The 16886-nt window shown below is 38.0% G+C and overlaps 3 protein-coding genes across 3 annotated transcripts in view; 2 read left to right on the top strand and 1 right to left on the bottom strand.

Moving 5' to 3' along the window:
* dclre1c (DNA cross-link repair 1C, PSO2 homolog) overlaps nucleotides 1–1032 on the bottom strand; it is a gene marked incomplete at both ends in the record, with an annotated part of 12612 nt that extends 11580 nt beyond the window's left edge. Inside the window, 2 exons of the mRNA XM_083903051.1 lie at nucleotides 757–808; nucleotides 924–1032. Of these exons, the coding sequence (XP_083759177.1) occupies nucleotides 757–808; nucleotides 924–1032 (161 nt within the window). The remainder of the gene's footprint in view (nucleotides 1–756; nucleotides 809–923) is intronic.
* A 517-nt stretch (nucleotides 1033–1549) lies between these two features.
* meig1 (meiosis/spermiogenesis associated 1) lies at nucleotides 1550–2597 on the top strand (the record flags this gene model as incomplete). Its single annotated transcript, XM_083902823.1, has 3 exons — nucleotides 1550–1580; nucleotides 2218–2351; nucleotides 2469–2597. 3 exons carry the CDS (start codon nucleotides 1550–1552, stop codon nucleotides 2595–2597), a joined length of 294 nt encoding a protein of 97 aa, XP_083758949.1.
* Nucleotides 2598–10775: 8178 nt separating this feature from the next.
* On the top strand, nucleotides 10776–15454 carry tmem243b (transmembrane protein 243, mitochondrial b). The gene is made up of 4 exons (XM_083903154.1): nucleotides 10776–10979; nucleotides 11775–11825; nucleotides 12312–12416; nucleotides 13759–15454. Exons 1-4 carry the CDS (start codon nucleotides 10902–10904, stop codon nucleotides 13876–13878), a joined length of 354 nt encoding a protein of 117 aa, XP_083759280.1. The 5' UTR covers nucleotides 10776–10901; the 3' UTR covers nucleotides 13879–15454.
* The last annotated feature ends 1432 nt before the right edge of the window (nucleotides 15455–16886 follow it).

Here is a 16886-nt window from a genome sequence, read left to right as displayed (position 1 = left end):
TTTTAAGTCATTAAAAAACCATGAGCATTAAAAAATCTGTAAATTAATTAAAATAAATGCTATTTTTGTATTATGTCATGTATTGTTTTTTTCATGTATTTATTTATATATTATTTTTTATTCCGAAAAAACTGCCAATAACAGAATCACAAAATTTGAATATATATATACACACACATACACATATATATATATACACACACATATATATATATACATACACATACATATATACACATACATACATATATATAAAATTACAATTTAGTATTAAAAAGTGCAAATTTGGCTACTTCTAACTTTAAAATCACAAAATGTGGAGTACGTATGCATCAAGATTTTAATCTACATAAAAATACCTAAGACAAATATAAATATGTTTTATATTTTCGAGGTTGTACATGAAATAATGAGCTAGTTTTACATGAAACTACAGTTGTTTATTTTACATTTTAAGGAAGACAGCTGCTAAATAACCATTTTTACCACGATGAGAAAGAAGTTTGAGTATTTTTAAAAAACAATGGTGCAAATTTAGCTACTTTTAACTTGTACTTTTAACTAAACTGTGGAGCATATAGTTTATATATATATATATGTATGTGTATATATGTATATATATGTGTATATGTGTATATGTATATATATATATACACATATACATATTTTTTGGCTGTACCGACACGTGAGAATTAGCTAGTTTTTCATTAAACTACAGTAGTTTACATTTAAATGACGACGGTTGTTAAATCTTACCTGAACTGCAGTTTCCTCTTCAGTAAAGGTCCCTTCAGTCCTTTCATGTGATCTGCGGACAAAGAAAAACGCCGGTTTTTAACATTATTTGTATTATTATTAATAACAAAAACGACAACATCAGTGCAGCGGCGCGGCTAACAGCTAACGCTGCTAACCTAGCTTACCTTTGTGGCAGTGGGAGAGGAAATATGCGCGTGCGTGTACGTTCTCTCTGTCGAACCGGTCCAGAGAAAGATTCGGATATTCATTCATTCGTCCCGCGAACGAACTCATGTTTGAACCGAGACGTTTTCAGCTTTTATCCAGGTTGTTTTTCGGGGAGAGAAAACTTGTGTTTGTGGCTAACATCGCTGCACTGTGTGTTTTGGTTTGTCCCGCCCACTGAGTTGAGTTTCTTCTTCTACGCTTCACTTTACCGCAGTCACTGGGCCTCTCAGGCGGACTTTATCGCCACCTCTGCCGCTCTCTACGCTTATATCTGAACACTTTTGTACAACTATTACACAAATCGTGTGGATAAAAACCCTTTCGTAGACATTCAACGCGTCAAATCGCTTGTTTCGTGGCGGCAGATTGCTTTGGCGCCATCTGCTGGATTTGTAAGACCTCCAACGCCGAAGAAGAAAGTTCCCGGTAACCAGGCAACCAAGGAAGCTACATCAAGCTAACAACAACAACAACAGTAGCTGCTGCTGCCGTGTACGCAACGTCAAGTAAAGCAAAATAAACGCGCATGTAAGTGAAAAACATGTCGATATTTTCAGGAAATTAACTGGATATCGTATCTAAGATGGCGTTTAAAAAGAAACAGACGAAACCCGGTTCCACAATGTCACATTTTAACGTTTAAACGCACAGTAATCGAATTCAAACTAATAACGTGCTGTTCTTTTCCACTGTTTTACATTCTCTATTGAGTTTACGTGAGATCGGCGTTCATTAAAAACGCAAACGATATTCTATTTTACGACGTTTTCTCACTTTTTATAACCGCGAACCCGTAGCGAAACTCAATTCATTCACGACGCATTTTAACGTAGACGTGACGAATGTAAAGCGTAGAAAATTAAAAATATTTATTTTTGCTCCTGTTAAAGTTCGGCTTACAGTAAATATGTCATACATGCATGTTTTTGTTTTGTTTTTTTGTTTTTTAAATAAGTGCTCGTCATCTGTGAAGCGAGAACAAAACCCCATTGGAACTTTTGGGTATTTTAAAGCGTCACTGAACATTGGTAAGTACAGGAAATAATCACATTTACATTTTTCACGTTTTGCATCTGTGTAGTATCCATATGTAAATTCGGCATACATTAAACACATTAAAAATAATAAATATACATATATATATAAATAAATAACAAAACATCAGCACATTGATGTAATATTTGAAGAATCACTGCGTTCTATTGAAGCATTTCTGCTTGTTCGTGTGTTTGTGTGGATGTTTTACGTCAGACGATCACATGTCCGGGCCAAAGTCGACGAGCAGAGCCACAGGATGGAGCGAGGAGGTGGAAAACCTGTTCAGGTTCCAACAGGCAGGATACAGAGACGAAGCGGAGTACGTTCAAGTCAAACGCGGCGCCTCGGTAAACGCCATTCTCCCTCTTATTTGTGTTGTGTTGTGTATAATGAACGCAATCACGAAACAGTTTGAAACCAGGATCCTGTCTCAGCTAATCTCATCTTATCTCTTACGTTCTCAGGTGGACAAATGGCCAGAGAGCGGCTTCGTGAAGAAGCTCCAACTCCGCGACAACACGTTTTATTACTACGACAGGAGACGGGAGTGTCTGGACGAAGACGTCCATAAAGTCAAAGTCTACGTGTATTAAGGTGTTCTGCATCATCATCATCATCATCATGTCATGGGATGTAGAGCAGGTGATTCCTCTGTCAAGTAAATACATCTATCTATAAAGCAGGTTGCATCTGTCTGTCTGTGACAGGCATATCTCTATATCAGATTGACCTTTTGCCAACAAGACTTTGGATATGGGTTGAGCATGACCTGATGGTGTGCATCCTTGATTTTCACACTTTTTGGAGGAATTTTCATTTTCACTGATTTATCACGTTACCCACCAGGCAGACAGCGGATCATGAGCAAAAAAAAAAGTATCTCGGAATGACTTGAAATTTACCATCATAATAGTCGGCATCACCCTGAACAAGGATCTGTTGAAAATTTTCGCATATCTCTGAAGGGATAATTTTCATGAATTTTTGAAAATCATGAAATGATCCATTTGCCCTGATGCACTTTGACAGTGAGCTGACTTTCTTCACGAAAATAAAAAGTATCTCGGAATGACTTGAAATTTACCATCATAATAGTCGGCATCGCCCTGAACAAGGATCAGTTGAAAATATTTGCAAACCTCTTAAGGAATAATTTTAATGAATTTTTTAAAAATCAGGAAATGATCAATTTGCCCTGATGCACTTTGACAGTGAGCTGAGTTTCTTAAAAAAAAAAAAGTATCTCGGAATGACTTGAAATTTACCATCATAATAGTCGGCATCGCCCTGAACAAGGATCAGTTGAAAATATTTGCATATCTGTTAAGGAATAATTTTAATGAATTTTTAAAAAAATCATGAAATGATCCATTCACCCTGATTCACTTTGACAGTGAGCTGAGTTTCTTCAAAAAAATAAAAAGTATCTCGGAATGACTTGAAATTTACCATCATAATAGTCGGCATCGCCCTGAACAAGGATCAGTTGAAAATATTTGCAAACCTCTTAAGGAATAATTTTAATGAATTTTTTAAAAATCAGGAAATGATCAATTTGCCCTGATGCACTTTGACAGTGAGCTGAGTTTCTTAAAAAAAAAAAAGTATCTCGGAATGACTTGAAATTTACCATCATAATAGTCGGCATCGCCCTGAACAAGGATCAGTTGAAAATATTTGCAAACCTCTTAAGGAATAATTTTAATGAATTTTTTAAAAATCAGGAAATGATCAATTTGCCCTGATGCACTTTGACAGTGAGCTGAGTTTCTTAAAAAAAAAAAAGTATCTCGGAATGACTTGAAATTTACCATCATAATAGTCGGCATCGCCCTGAACAAGGATCAGTTGAAAATATTTGCATATCTGTTAAGGAATAATTTTAATGAATTTTTTAAAAAATCATGAAATGATCCATTCACCCTGATTCACTTTGACAGTGAGCTGAGTTTCTTCAAAAAAATAAAAAGTATCTCGGAATGACTTGAAATTTACGCTCATAATAGTCGGTATCGCCCTGAACCAGGATCTGTTGAAATTATTTGCAAACCTCTTAAGGAATAATTTTAATGAATTTTTTTAATTCATGAAATGATCCATTTGCCCTGATGCACTTTGACAGTGAGCTGAGTTTCTTCAAAGAAATAAAAAGTATCTCGGAATGACTTGAAATTTACCATCATAATAGTCGGCATCGTCCTGAACAAGGATCAGTTGAAAATATTTGCATATCTCTTAAGGAATAATTTTAATGAATTTTTGAAAATCATGAAATGATCCATTTGCTCTGATGCACTTTGACAGTGAGCTGAGTTTCTTCAAAAAAAAAAAAAAGTATCTCGGAATGACTTGAAATTTACCGTCATAATAGTCGGCATCGCCCTGAACAAGGATCAGTTGAAAATATTTGCATATCTGTTAAGGAATAATTTTAATGAATTTTTAAAAAAATCATGAAATGATCCATTTGCCCTGATTCACTTTGACAGTGAGCTGAGTTTCTTCAAAGAAATAAAAAGTATCTCGGAATGACTTGAAATTTACCATCATAATAGTCGGCATCACCCTGAACAAGGATCTGTTGAAAATATTTGCATATCTCTTAAGGAATAATTTTCATGAATTTTTTAAAAATCAGGAAATTATCCATTTGCCCTGATGCACTTTGACAGTGAGCTGAGTTTCTTCAAAAAAAAAAAAAAGTATCTCGGAATAACTTGAAATTCACCGTCATAATAGTCTGCATCGCCCTGAACAAGGATCAGTTGAAAATATTTGCAAACCTCTTAAGGAATAATTTTAATGATTTTTGAAAATCATGAAATGATCCATTCACCCTGATTCACTTTGACAGTGAGCTGAGTTTCTTCAAAAAAATAAAAAGTATCTCGGAATGACTTGAAATTTACCATCATAATAGTCGGCATCACCCTGAACAAGGATCAGTTGAAAATATTTGCATATCTCTTAAGGAATAATTTTCATAAATTTTTTAAAAATCAGGAAATGATCCATTCACCCTGATGCACTTTGACAGTGAGCTGAGTTTCTTCAAAGAAACAAAAAGTATCTCGGAATGACTTGAAATTTACCATCATAATAGTCGGCATCACCCTGAACAAGGATCAGTTGAAAATATTTGCATATCTCTTAAGGAATAATTTTCATAAATTTTTTAAAAATCAGGAAATGATCCATTTGCCCTGATGCACTTTGACAGGGGGCTGACTTTCTTCAAAAAAAAAAAAAAGTATCTCGGAATGACTTGAAATTTACCATCATAATAATCTGTATCGCCCTGAACAAGGATCCGTTAAAAATATTTGCAAATCTCTTAAGGAATAATTTTCATGAATTTTTAAAAATCAGGAAATGATCCATTTACCCTGATGCACTTTGACAGTGAGCTGAGTTTCTTCAAAAAAAAAAAAGTATCTCGGAATGACTTGAAATTTACCATCGTAGTAGTCGGCATCGTCCTGAACAAGGATCAGTTGAAATTATTTGCCTATCTCTTAAGGAATATTTTTAATGAATTTTTGAAATTCAATAAATTATCCATTTGCCCATTTGAGCTGACTTTAGTCTCAAAAACATTAGACACATTTGCGTTGTGCCTAACGAGGTTGCACAGTGTTTGTATTATGTTAGCCTTTACGTTCCTTATCATTACCATAACTAAACATCTTCTTTAGCGCCCTCTATAGGAATACATACTTTCCTACGGGCAGTGCACTAGTTTACTTTAAAACGAAACGTGAGAGAATTCCATTCTTTATGACAATAAAGTCTACAGTGTTTGAACAGCTCCAGCCCTGATAGACTCTCGAGTGCTCAAAATTAAAAAAATATCACATACAAACAACATATAAACATATCTCAATGCTTCCAAATACAAGAAAATGTCAATGTTGTTCATGAAGAGACTTTAAAGCACAATTACAATCATGTAAATTGTACAGTTTCTGTTTGTTGTTGCCTCGAGGCCTCGATACCGAGTCCCGTTTTCAGACAAACAACATTTGCATGCAGCGTTAAAAACAGGACTGGACAAGACGGGCGGAAAAAGGAACATTTTGCAGGTTTTAAATGAGTCGAATATTGGCAAAATATAGGTGAAAAATCTGCAGCTCAGAGGCACAAATGCAAATCTGTTTGATTTCCATGTATATGCATTTCCCACAAGCCTTAAAGGTGTCACCGGGTGACCAATAAAAGGCAGAATTGTCTCATTATTTCAGTTCAGTTTGACACGTTTGAAGTAAAACAAACAGCAGAGACGACGTAGGGCCTGCGGGGGAAGCTGATGTAAGACGTTAGCTCTGCTTTGCCTGAGTAAATTTCACACCTTCAGTAATTTCACAGTCGACTTTTTGAACCTTGAACATTATCGCAGTGAAACAGCTGACGACGTGGACTTTTATTCTGAAGAACCTGCCACAAAAGATCAAGTAAGTAAACATCGGTATAAGGCTTTTTATTTTATTTACAATAATAACTTGGATTTTCCCCAGTGTTTCTCCTTGTGTTTAATCTTGAGTCTTGTTTTCCTGCACAAACCTTCACTTAAACTGCTTAAACTTGGATTAAATTCAATCCATTAATTAACAATTTAATATCAAATACGCGTTACTATTGATGAACAAATAGTAATAAAATTGATAAATTAGTACAAGCAGTAAAATTGCTTAAATTCTGAATGTGTGCCAAACTGGTTTGTAGTTATGGATTTATTATTATTATTATTATTTTAAACGTTTTGAGAGCCATAAAAAACCCATTGTTGATATATATATTTAATCATTGACCTAGCCGATGTACTACTTTATATTTGATTGATTGTATGTTGTAGTTTTCCTACTTAAAAAACGTCATTTTCTAGTGTAAACTGATACGCGCACTTAAATCGCTTGGATTCTTCATGGGGTTTGGCGAGCAGCGTCAGCAGCAGCCCCGGTTAGCCAGCTAATTCCTGAAGTTACTTTTAACGGCTCGCTGGGCTTAACATTAAGACATAATAAAACACCGCCCGAGCCGATGTGCTCCTTTACGTTTGTATGAATGTATATTGCCGTTTCCTACTTTTAAAACCCGACGTTTGCTTGTGTAAACCGATACGCGCACTTAAATCGCTCGGATTCTTCATGGGGTTTGGCGAGTCCCGGTTATTCCCGAAGTAACGGCTCGCTGGGCTTAACGTAGAGATATAATAAAACACTGAACCTACCCGATGTGCTGCTTTACACGTGTATGATTGAAAATAAAGACTTACTAGTTCAACTGACGGCCTTTACTTGTGTAAACTGCTACGCGCACCTTAAATCGCCTGGATTCGTCATGGGGTTTGGCGAGCCGCGTCAGTGCAATAGTATTCGCTAGCCACCGTTAGCCACGGTTAGCCGCGGTCGGCGGCTCACTGCTAATTACTCAACAACCTGAAGTGAAGCTATCGGGCTTATTCCCCCGCAACTTGGGACGCGGCTGCTCGGCATTTTCTCAAGTTATGTTTCCACCGGAGTCGCCGCGGGAACCTTGAGGCAAGTGTGCGGGTCTAAACACACGGAGCCGGGTAACCTGGTTAGCCGCTAGTTGACCAACTATGTTCAGTTAATATTTGTTGATGTCGCTGCTGGTGACGGGTTGGGTTAGCTTAGCCCCGTTAGCCGCGTCAACCTGCTCTACGTGTGGGTTAGCTAACGTGAATTATAACAACATCAAACCGCTTCACAAGGGCCGGGGTTGTTTGTTTTTTTTATCACATTAACGATGACGTGTTAAAAGTTTTTAATTGTTATACAGTGTTGTGACGTCACGGACTGGTAGCTCCAGCTAACGAGCTGCTTTTGGGTTAAAGCTGAAGGCGTTTATCGTTAGCCCGATGCTAATCTGCGGCTAACACGTCAAACTGTCACTGTCGTGTTGTGGTTGTTGGGTCAGATTTTAATCTCAAACTGAGATTGGAGTGAGTTTGTTGACGCTGAAACTTAACTTACTGTCATTTTATATACACGTATACATATTATATATATATAATATATATATATATATATAAATCACTAACAGTAGATTCTGATTTATTTGCCTCTATGTTTGTTGACACAGATTTGTGAAAATGAAACTAGCTTAACTTTAATGTCAATGTTATTCGATTAAATATCATGAGCTAAAGAAACTTTTATATGTCTTAAATTACGTGATATCTATATATATATATATATATATATATATATACATATATATGTGTGGAATAACTTAGGGCTGAAATTAGTGATTCTTTTGTCGTTATAAGGAGCAAAGAAAACCAGAAAATATGCACATTTAAGAGACTGAACAATCACAGAAACTGGCTTTTACACAGAGTTCCAGGCTGGATGAAAAGGCTCAAAACAGCGTAACTATACAAATGTTCCAAGTCTGCAACATATCAGTGATTATTCCAACAATTCAATGTAGATTTGTCTTTGTTCTTTTGATTTAAAGGCGTAGAAAGAAGCCGGCTGTTGTTGTTTTAAACGTGGTGCTCAGTACTGACTGTCACTGCTCCAACAGGAATGAATGAATGAATGAATGTATGAATGAATGTGTGTTTAACTGTTTTAATACTTGTTCTTCTGAGAAAATGACGCTGGAATATACGTCAGATTTGTTCCTTTTTTAAATACTGTTTTTATTGTCGTTATCATTTGATCAGACTCAGCTGATCGTCCCCCGCGTAATTGATTATCGTTCAGATTAGAGCGTTCACACTATATTAGTTTTGTTTTTTTGTAAATATGAACTAAAACGATTCATGATTTCTTTGTCACACGGAGCAAAGGAACCGGCAAATATTCACATTTTTAAGCTGCAAATTTGGCTTTTTGGTGCGAAAAATGTCGATTAAACCTGGAAACGATGACGTTCTCAAGTGTCTTGATTCAGTTTGAATGATTTCCTTTTTTTTTTTTAAATATTCACATTCAAGAAACTGGTTGTAATTATTAAAAAGAAAATCACTCAAACTGATTTAATGATCAAAGTGATCAGTAAATGACCAATAAATTGATGAATCTCTGCATCTGCAGCAAACTAGTTTGTTTTCCTTTAACTGAGGATAAAATATGAAATTTTTTTTTGTATTAAAATTGACAGAGGGTCTTTAAGACGCTGATATTTGTGATTTTTCTCTTCTTTTTATCATCTTTATGAAGTAAATCTTCTTCCTGAGCTGGTGTTCGTGTTTTCCGAGCTTCTCTTTTCTTTTTTTTCCTTTTCTTTTAAGAGGCCTTAGTGAATCACAAGGCTGTGCAGGAATGTTCGCTTTAGGTCAGGTTTATGAGAGTTCATAATCCAGCGCTTGTTTTTCCCTTTTTTCTTTTCCACCGTGTGTGTGTGTGTGTGTGTGTGTGTTTTCCGCTGAGCCTCTTGTTTCCTCTGCTGCGACAGAAGGAAGAAACGCTTTCACTCTGCATGAAGACGTCGTCGCGTCAGAGAAGTAAACTCTTTTTGATCCAAACGCAGAAACTGGATTTTTTTTTTTTGTTGATTTTCGATAGAGTTGTTGATTTTCTTGTTCTGGCGATGGCTAAAAGGTGCGAAAGACACGCGTGAAACTCGGATTGTGCGTCAGAAATGTTGCCTCCTGTGTGATCGGCTGTGTTGCTCTGTTCTGCCTCTTTTAGCACAGATTTACAGACTTCTGCAGTTTAGATTTGTGTCGATATTTTCGGACAAAAATGAACCGCAGAATCAAAAAATGCGCAAATTGCAAATAACAAATATTGTTTTGAAAATTTGTTTGAAAATACACCTTTTCGTTTTTGCGACGATCGGGAATTTCGTTTGCGTCTCGCGTCCCTCCCGCTTTGCGATTCTGACCGTGGGGGGCGGGGCTTAGGTAGCTGCCCGCCGATTGGCTACTGCGTTTGTTAGCGAACAGGAAGTAGACGCTGTCCGTCGGGAACTCCGACAAAACTACGTTGAGATACTTTGGAGTAACTTTGGTCGGATGTCAACGGGGGGGTGGGGGGGGAATCAGTAGCCAATCAGCAGGAAGCTTCCTAAGCCCCGCCCACAGTCAGAGTGCAAACGCAAATTCGGATTCATTGCAAACAAAAAGTGCATTTTCAAACAAATGCAACGCAGTATTTTTTATTCAATTTTCTTTGAAAATATTGACACGAAACTAAAAATTCTGTTTGCTCCGCGCTCATTACGTAGTTTACACAACGATGTGTCGCACAAATCAGTTAGTCGGCAGCACTAGCTTGGGGTTAGCGGGAGGAGCTAGCGCGAAGTCGCGCTACAGTGGCTACAAGCACTGGGATTCCAATTGCGCGCTCTTATTTTCTCGTTACGCTGCAGTAAATGTGTAATTTGTATTTTTTATTTTTAAACATGGAGCCTGAAACTTGTCTTGAGCGGTCACATGACCTCCGCGTCCTCGCACACTGTGACCTGGAGGCCTGGTGTCGGTGTAGAAAACCACATTTCACTCTGATTTGTAACTTCCTCTTTTCATTTTGCCTTTGACTCCGTCGTCGTCGGCAGCGAAAAAAAAAAAGGAGGAAGTGAAGCAAAAAAATGTCTTTTCTGTCAAAGAATGACAGAAATAAAAGCTGGATTTTAAATGACCGGGATTATAATCTCGTCTCTTTGACTCGCAGGTGAACATCATCAACATCATCATCAACATCATCATCATCACCATCATCAGCGTACCTGAGCAGCAGAGTCCTCCGTAACTCCGCGATGTCGCCGTCACGCCGCGGACACTGACGCCGTCGAGCAGAGCGAGGCAGCTGGAGGGAGGGGGCCAGCTAGCATGCGGCACCGGCTCGGCGTGTCCAGGAGACGGCGCTGCTGAGGGGCCATCGCTGCCGGTCGGCGCGTCGGAGTGTGCGTCTGCGGAGGCGACGATGGACGACTTCAACAACAGGACGTACGGCACCAGCGGCCTGGACAACAGACCGCTGTTCGGGGAGACGTCTGCTCGGGTACGAAGGTTTTTTTTTTTTTAACGTAAGAGACGACACAGTGAAAAGAGGACACTATTACAGCTGAAAGATGATTTAAGGAAATGTAGAGATTAGTTTTTACCTTTTTCCTCAGAGAAACCGGCAGATCACTCCCAACCGCTCACGCTCCCACACCAAACCCCAGAGAGAAAACCAGTGATTTTAGCTCACAGGGACACAGGAGCTGCTGGTCTACTGCTGCCTCGTGTGGTCACTTTGTGTCACCGAGGTAATTGTAAACGCAGATTTTTAAAAGCCGAATTAACAAAATAAGACATTGTAAGTTAGTGATGGAGGCAGCAGTGGATCAACAACCCCTGTGAACTCATGTGTCTCTGTGATGTTAAAATCACTGGTTTTCTCTATGGGGTTTGGTGTGGGAGAGTGAGTGGTTTACAAACTTCACTTTCCTTCAGTTTTCCGGTTTCAGATTGTAAAATGTACGTCAGTTTGAGTCTACGATGTCTTAAGAACGTGTTCACGTCTTTATCTCACTGTTAGACGGACTTTTCCAACAGGAAACTGAAGTTTGTAAACTCGCTCACTCTCCCACACCAAAGCCCATAGAGAAAATCAGCGATTTTAACGTCACAGAGACACAGGAGTTCACAGGAGTTGTTGATCCACTGCTGCCTCCATCACTAACTTACAATGACTGATTTTAGTGAATTCGGCTTTCACTGGTTTTCTATATGGACTTTGGTGTGGGAGAGTGAGTGGTCTGATTTATAGAAAGTGTAAAACTAACAAAGGTGTGGTTTTTTTTTGTCACAGGATCGATTCATTAACCTGGCAGTGGGAGGATTCACCTCTTTGGTTGTTCTAGTAAGTTCACAGTTTGTTTTTATTAAATCACAAATTCCTCGACTTTATCCGTTTATCTGCTTTTTTTTTTACGTCCAAACATCGTGAGGCATCAAAATGGTCCTCGTCATAACTGGGTTAAATATGATGTGTTTATTTTTTATTAAGTTTGACTCATCGTCATCATCATCATGGTCACAGACGCTCAGTAAACTCATAAACCTCCTTAATCTGATTACTCCCTAAATCTGATTAGGAATCATTGACTTCCACTGCTGCCACGTTTTTATATCTTAATCTATTTGAGAGATTTAAGAGCTCTAGGAGGGAAAACCGTGACTCGGCACGTCTTCCTGTTGTTTTTCATTTTTACTGACTTCCGCTTCCTGGAACGAGGAACAGAGACGTTTTTACGAGCGTCGGGAGATTTAAAAGCAGGAAATTTCCAAAGATCGCGTTTGAATTTGAATTTGAATCTGAATAAACGACAGCTGTTTTGTTTCCTAGGTGACGGTGATCGGGTCGTTCGTGTTTCCTTCACTTCCTCCACGACCGCTCAACGTCTTCTTCGCCGTCTGTATCCTGTTAACGTGTGGATCCACCATCGTGCTGGTAACGCACACACACACACACACACGCGCATTCATTTAATGGGCATTTACTGCATTTTTGTCAGGTTTTACTGTGTGAAAACTACTTTAAATCAGAGTTTTCTAATCACATTATAGTAATTGTTTAGTTTTATTTTGTTAATTTAAAGTCAGGATACGATATCATCATGATACAATATAATGATATTTAAGTCAGAATACGATATCATGATATTTAAGTCAGAATACGATATCATGATATTTAAGTCAGAATACGATATCATGATATTTAAGTCAGAATACGATATCATGATATTTAAGTCAGAATACGATATCATGATATTTAAGTCAGAATTCGCTATCATGATATTTAAGTCAGAATACAATATCATGATATGATATCCCAATATTTAAGTCATGATATGATATCATGACGATATTTAAGTCATGATACGATATCACGATTTTTAAGTCAGGATACGAAATAATCACAATAATTAAGTCATGATACGATATCATCGCGATATTTAAGTCACGATTCGATATCATCGATATATTTAAGTCATAATATCGCGATATTTAAGTCAGAATACGATATCATGATATGATATCCCAATATTTAAGCCATGATATGATATCATGACGATATTTAAGTCATGATACGATATCACGATTTTTAAGTCAGGATACGAAATAATCACGATATTTAAGTCACGATACGATATCATTGCGATATTAAGTCACCATACGATATCATTGCGATATTAAGTCACGATATGATATCATTGCGATATTAAGTCACGATACGATATCATTGCGATATTTAAGTCAAAATACGATATCATGATATATCACAATATTCAAGTCATGATATGATATTGCAATAATTAAGTCAGAATACGCTATCATGATATGATATTGCGATATTTAAATCAGGATACAATATCATGATGATATTTAAGTCATATGATTTGCGATATTTAAGTCAAGATACAATATCTCAACATTTAAGTCATGATACAATATCATTGCGATTTAAGCCAGGATACAATATTGCGATATCTAAGTCATAGTACGATATCATCACAATATTTAAGCCACAATACGATATCATCGCGATTTAAGTCAGGATACTATATTGCCATATTCAAGTCATGATACGATACCACAAGATTTAAGTCATGGTACGATATTACAATATGATATCATCACAATATTTAAGTCGGGATACGATATTGCGATATTTAAGTCGGGGTACGATATCATCGCGATATTAAAGTCATGATACGATATCATTGTGATGTTGACAGAAATGTTCTTGTTGACATTTTCTGTCGCTAACACTCTCTCTCTCTCTCCCTCAGATATTCTGGTACCGTCAGGGCGATCTGGAGCCCAAATTCAGGAAGCTGATCTACTACATGCTGGCGTCCATCGTGCTGCTGTGTCTCTGTGCCAACCTCTACTTCCACGACGTCAGGTGAACGCCACGGCGGCGAGGACGAGGAGGAGGAGGACAGACGGCGACGGCGACGACGCTGGCCGCGAAAAAAGAGGAACTTTGACCAAAAAATTACAAACAATAAAAAGACTCGAAGGAAACCGTCCCCGGCGCACCGCGGACTTTAACGGTGGCGGTGACATGAAAACGCGGAGGTCGCGTGACGTACTGTACCACGCCATAAATCTGCCTGAGACGTGAGGGCAAACGGGCGCGTTTTACGAGCTCATTCACACAAAGGTCGAGTGCGGTTACACAAGAGAATGACACGTGATCCACATCGTCTCAAGTCTACGGTCATTTTTTTTGAAGTAACTCACTCTGCCACACCAAAGTCCATAGAGAAAACCAGTCATTTTAACATCACAGCACACAGGAGTTGTTGATCCACCGCTGCCTCCGTCGCTGCCTCACAACGTCTTATTTTAATAAATTCGGCTTTTGAAATATTTAATTTAGACTTAACGCAGTGACACAAAGTGACCACACGAGGCAGCAGAGGACCAGCAGCTCCTGTGTCCCTGTGAGCTAAAATCACCGGTTTTCTCTATGGGGTTTGGTGTGGGAGAGTGAGCGGTTTACAAAGGTGAGATAAAGACGTGAACAGAGGTTAAAATCTCATTTTGTTAATTTTCTCTCATGCATCCACACTTTAAAAAACCCTGATCGATCACTTTGAAGGAAAAACCTGCTCTTTTTCCTCTTCATGTTGTTCTTTTACGTGTTTGTCTTTCGTTCTATAAAAACTGCTTCAGTGTATTTACGTTCTCAAACGACACTGCAGGCCTCAAATGTAGTATAACTCATGTTGTTGTTGAAGTATTTGTTTTTTTTACCCCCAAGACCAAAAAAAATCTTCATAAACCGCTTCCAAACTCCTGTTCAGACAGATTAAAGCTGGCGTAGGCGACTTGTATCTGTGGTCGTCGATCAATAATTCCACATCAACTTTTCATCTGCTCCTCCTCTTTAAGGATTATTAATCAATCGTCGAAAAAAGCTGTCAATTAATGTCGTAATCGGTGTGTTTGCAGACATTTTATGGACCAAAAAAAAACATATTGATTAATAGAGAAAATAATCAACATTGACATATTAATCAATAATGGAAATAATTGATCACTCTACTGTAAAAAAACAATTAAAAAACAAAAGCAGGGGACCAAAAATCGTGCCTTGAGGGACACCACGATTTAATTTGTAAATTTTAGTTGAATATTCTTATTTTTTGCTCCATAAAACAAAGAAATCAACATTTTATGGACTAAATATCGATGAATCGCCTCTGAATACTTTAAGCTTTAAGCGTTATGAATGTCTGTAAACGCAGCGCGGAGGGGGCGGAGCATCACGTCACCGCAAACGCGTGTTTCCCGTTTCTCTTTCTGCTTTGTCTGAATTTCACGCTTTGATTTAATTCATTCACCAAATCACGTCTGGATAAGAGGATCGTTTTATTATAATTTTTATTTAAATTAGATTGAAATGACTGTCTAAAAGCCAAATACACACACACACACACACACACACACAGGTCAGGTGTAGCACCAGTTAAAAAAATAATGTTTTCTACGTAGCTTTACAAAAACAAACGAGCTTCCGATGTCGAATTTTTTTTTTTTTTCTACGAAAACATTTGTTAGTGTAATTTAACGTTCACTACGTTACTCCGTGATCTAACGGTTAGCTACGACAAGCTGAGTCAGAATATTAAGTATTACGTATCGCTAACTCAAATTTTTTTTTTTTTTCCGGGTTTGTAATTCAGGTCGTTTAACGTTTACCGCAGACGAATTATCAATACGCCACATTGAAGGCTAATTGCTAATATGCTAACGTAATGTTAACCAAGTGCCAGGTTGACATACTAGCATGTTAGCATGGTTACGAACACGACCTAAAACACGAAAGAAAACGCAATTTACAATTTGACCCAATGGTGGCGCTCCTGTTTTGACCTCCACTCTGCTAGCTAACATGGCTAACAATCAAAGTACAATTCTGCAGAATTTTTAATGTTGACTACAGGTTAAGTCCGACTTCGGAGGGAGAAAAATATCGCAGAATTCAGAGAATAAACCTCTGTTATGTTTGTTTTTTTACGTTAACGTACAAAAACCAGCTCGCGGAGAAACACGTTTATTTGTAGCAGCGTTTTTTTTTAAAACACGTCGTTCTGTAAGCACTTCAGATTCACTTTGTCAAAATGACCAAAAACCATCAACGCAACACTGATTTTAAAACGTAAGAAAAAAACTGCGACAAAGACTCTTCCACGACTTCACGGTCGTCAAAGCCACGACTTTTTATTTAAATATTTTATGGAATAAATAAAAGTGTAACCTGAACTCCTCTTTGTCTCTTTGTCTTTGTTTCCCGCAAGATTTTTTTGTTGTTGTCGCTCACATTTAAAAAGATCGCAGAAGGAAATTAGCTCGGTTGCGTTTATCTCGACGTTCGTCTCCGGCATGCGATGAATCCTGGGATTTGTTGCATTCCATTTACATCGGAAGTCGGAAAAATCGGAAAAAGAACAGAAACTACGGAAAGTCTGGAACGTGTCGTAGGTTAGCCAAAGTTCGCAGTGGACAAAAACAACATTATGGTGGTATTTTATCATAGCAGTATGTGTACGAACTGCGACAGAAGCGCGATTCACGTTAAAAGCGGAGTCCGACCTCGGAAAAATACAACTTCCAGCTAAGAATGGAACGCACCGTATGTCGGGGCCATGATTGCTTGGAGTAGGAAGGACGCATTTGCCGGCGTGAAAGTCGCAACTTTGCGGCGCTAGCAAACGCAGCCTGTGAAGGAGGCGGAGCCTGGATGGAGCCACACACACCTGTCGTTACGGTAGCGCGGCCACATTCTCGCATGGATTCACGCAGAAATTAATCAAATTAAAAAACAACAGATTAAAAATACAAATGTGTCGCTGCGGACATGATTTATTTAATCGTGATTCAATGAGTGACATAATCTTCATGGTTT

The sequence above is a fragment of the Microchirus variegatus genome (assembly GCF_963457635.1).
Source record: "Microchirus variegatus genome assembly, chromosome: 16".
Taxonomy (NCBI): Eukaryota; Metazoa; Chordata; class Actinopteri; order Pleuronectiformes; family Soleidae; genus Microchirus; species Microchirus variegatus.
This window is presented reverse-complemented; position numbering and strand designations above follow the sequence as displayed.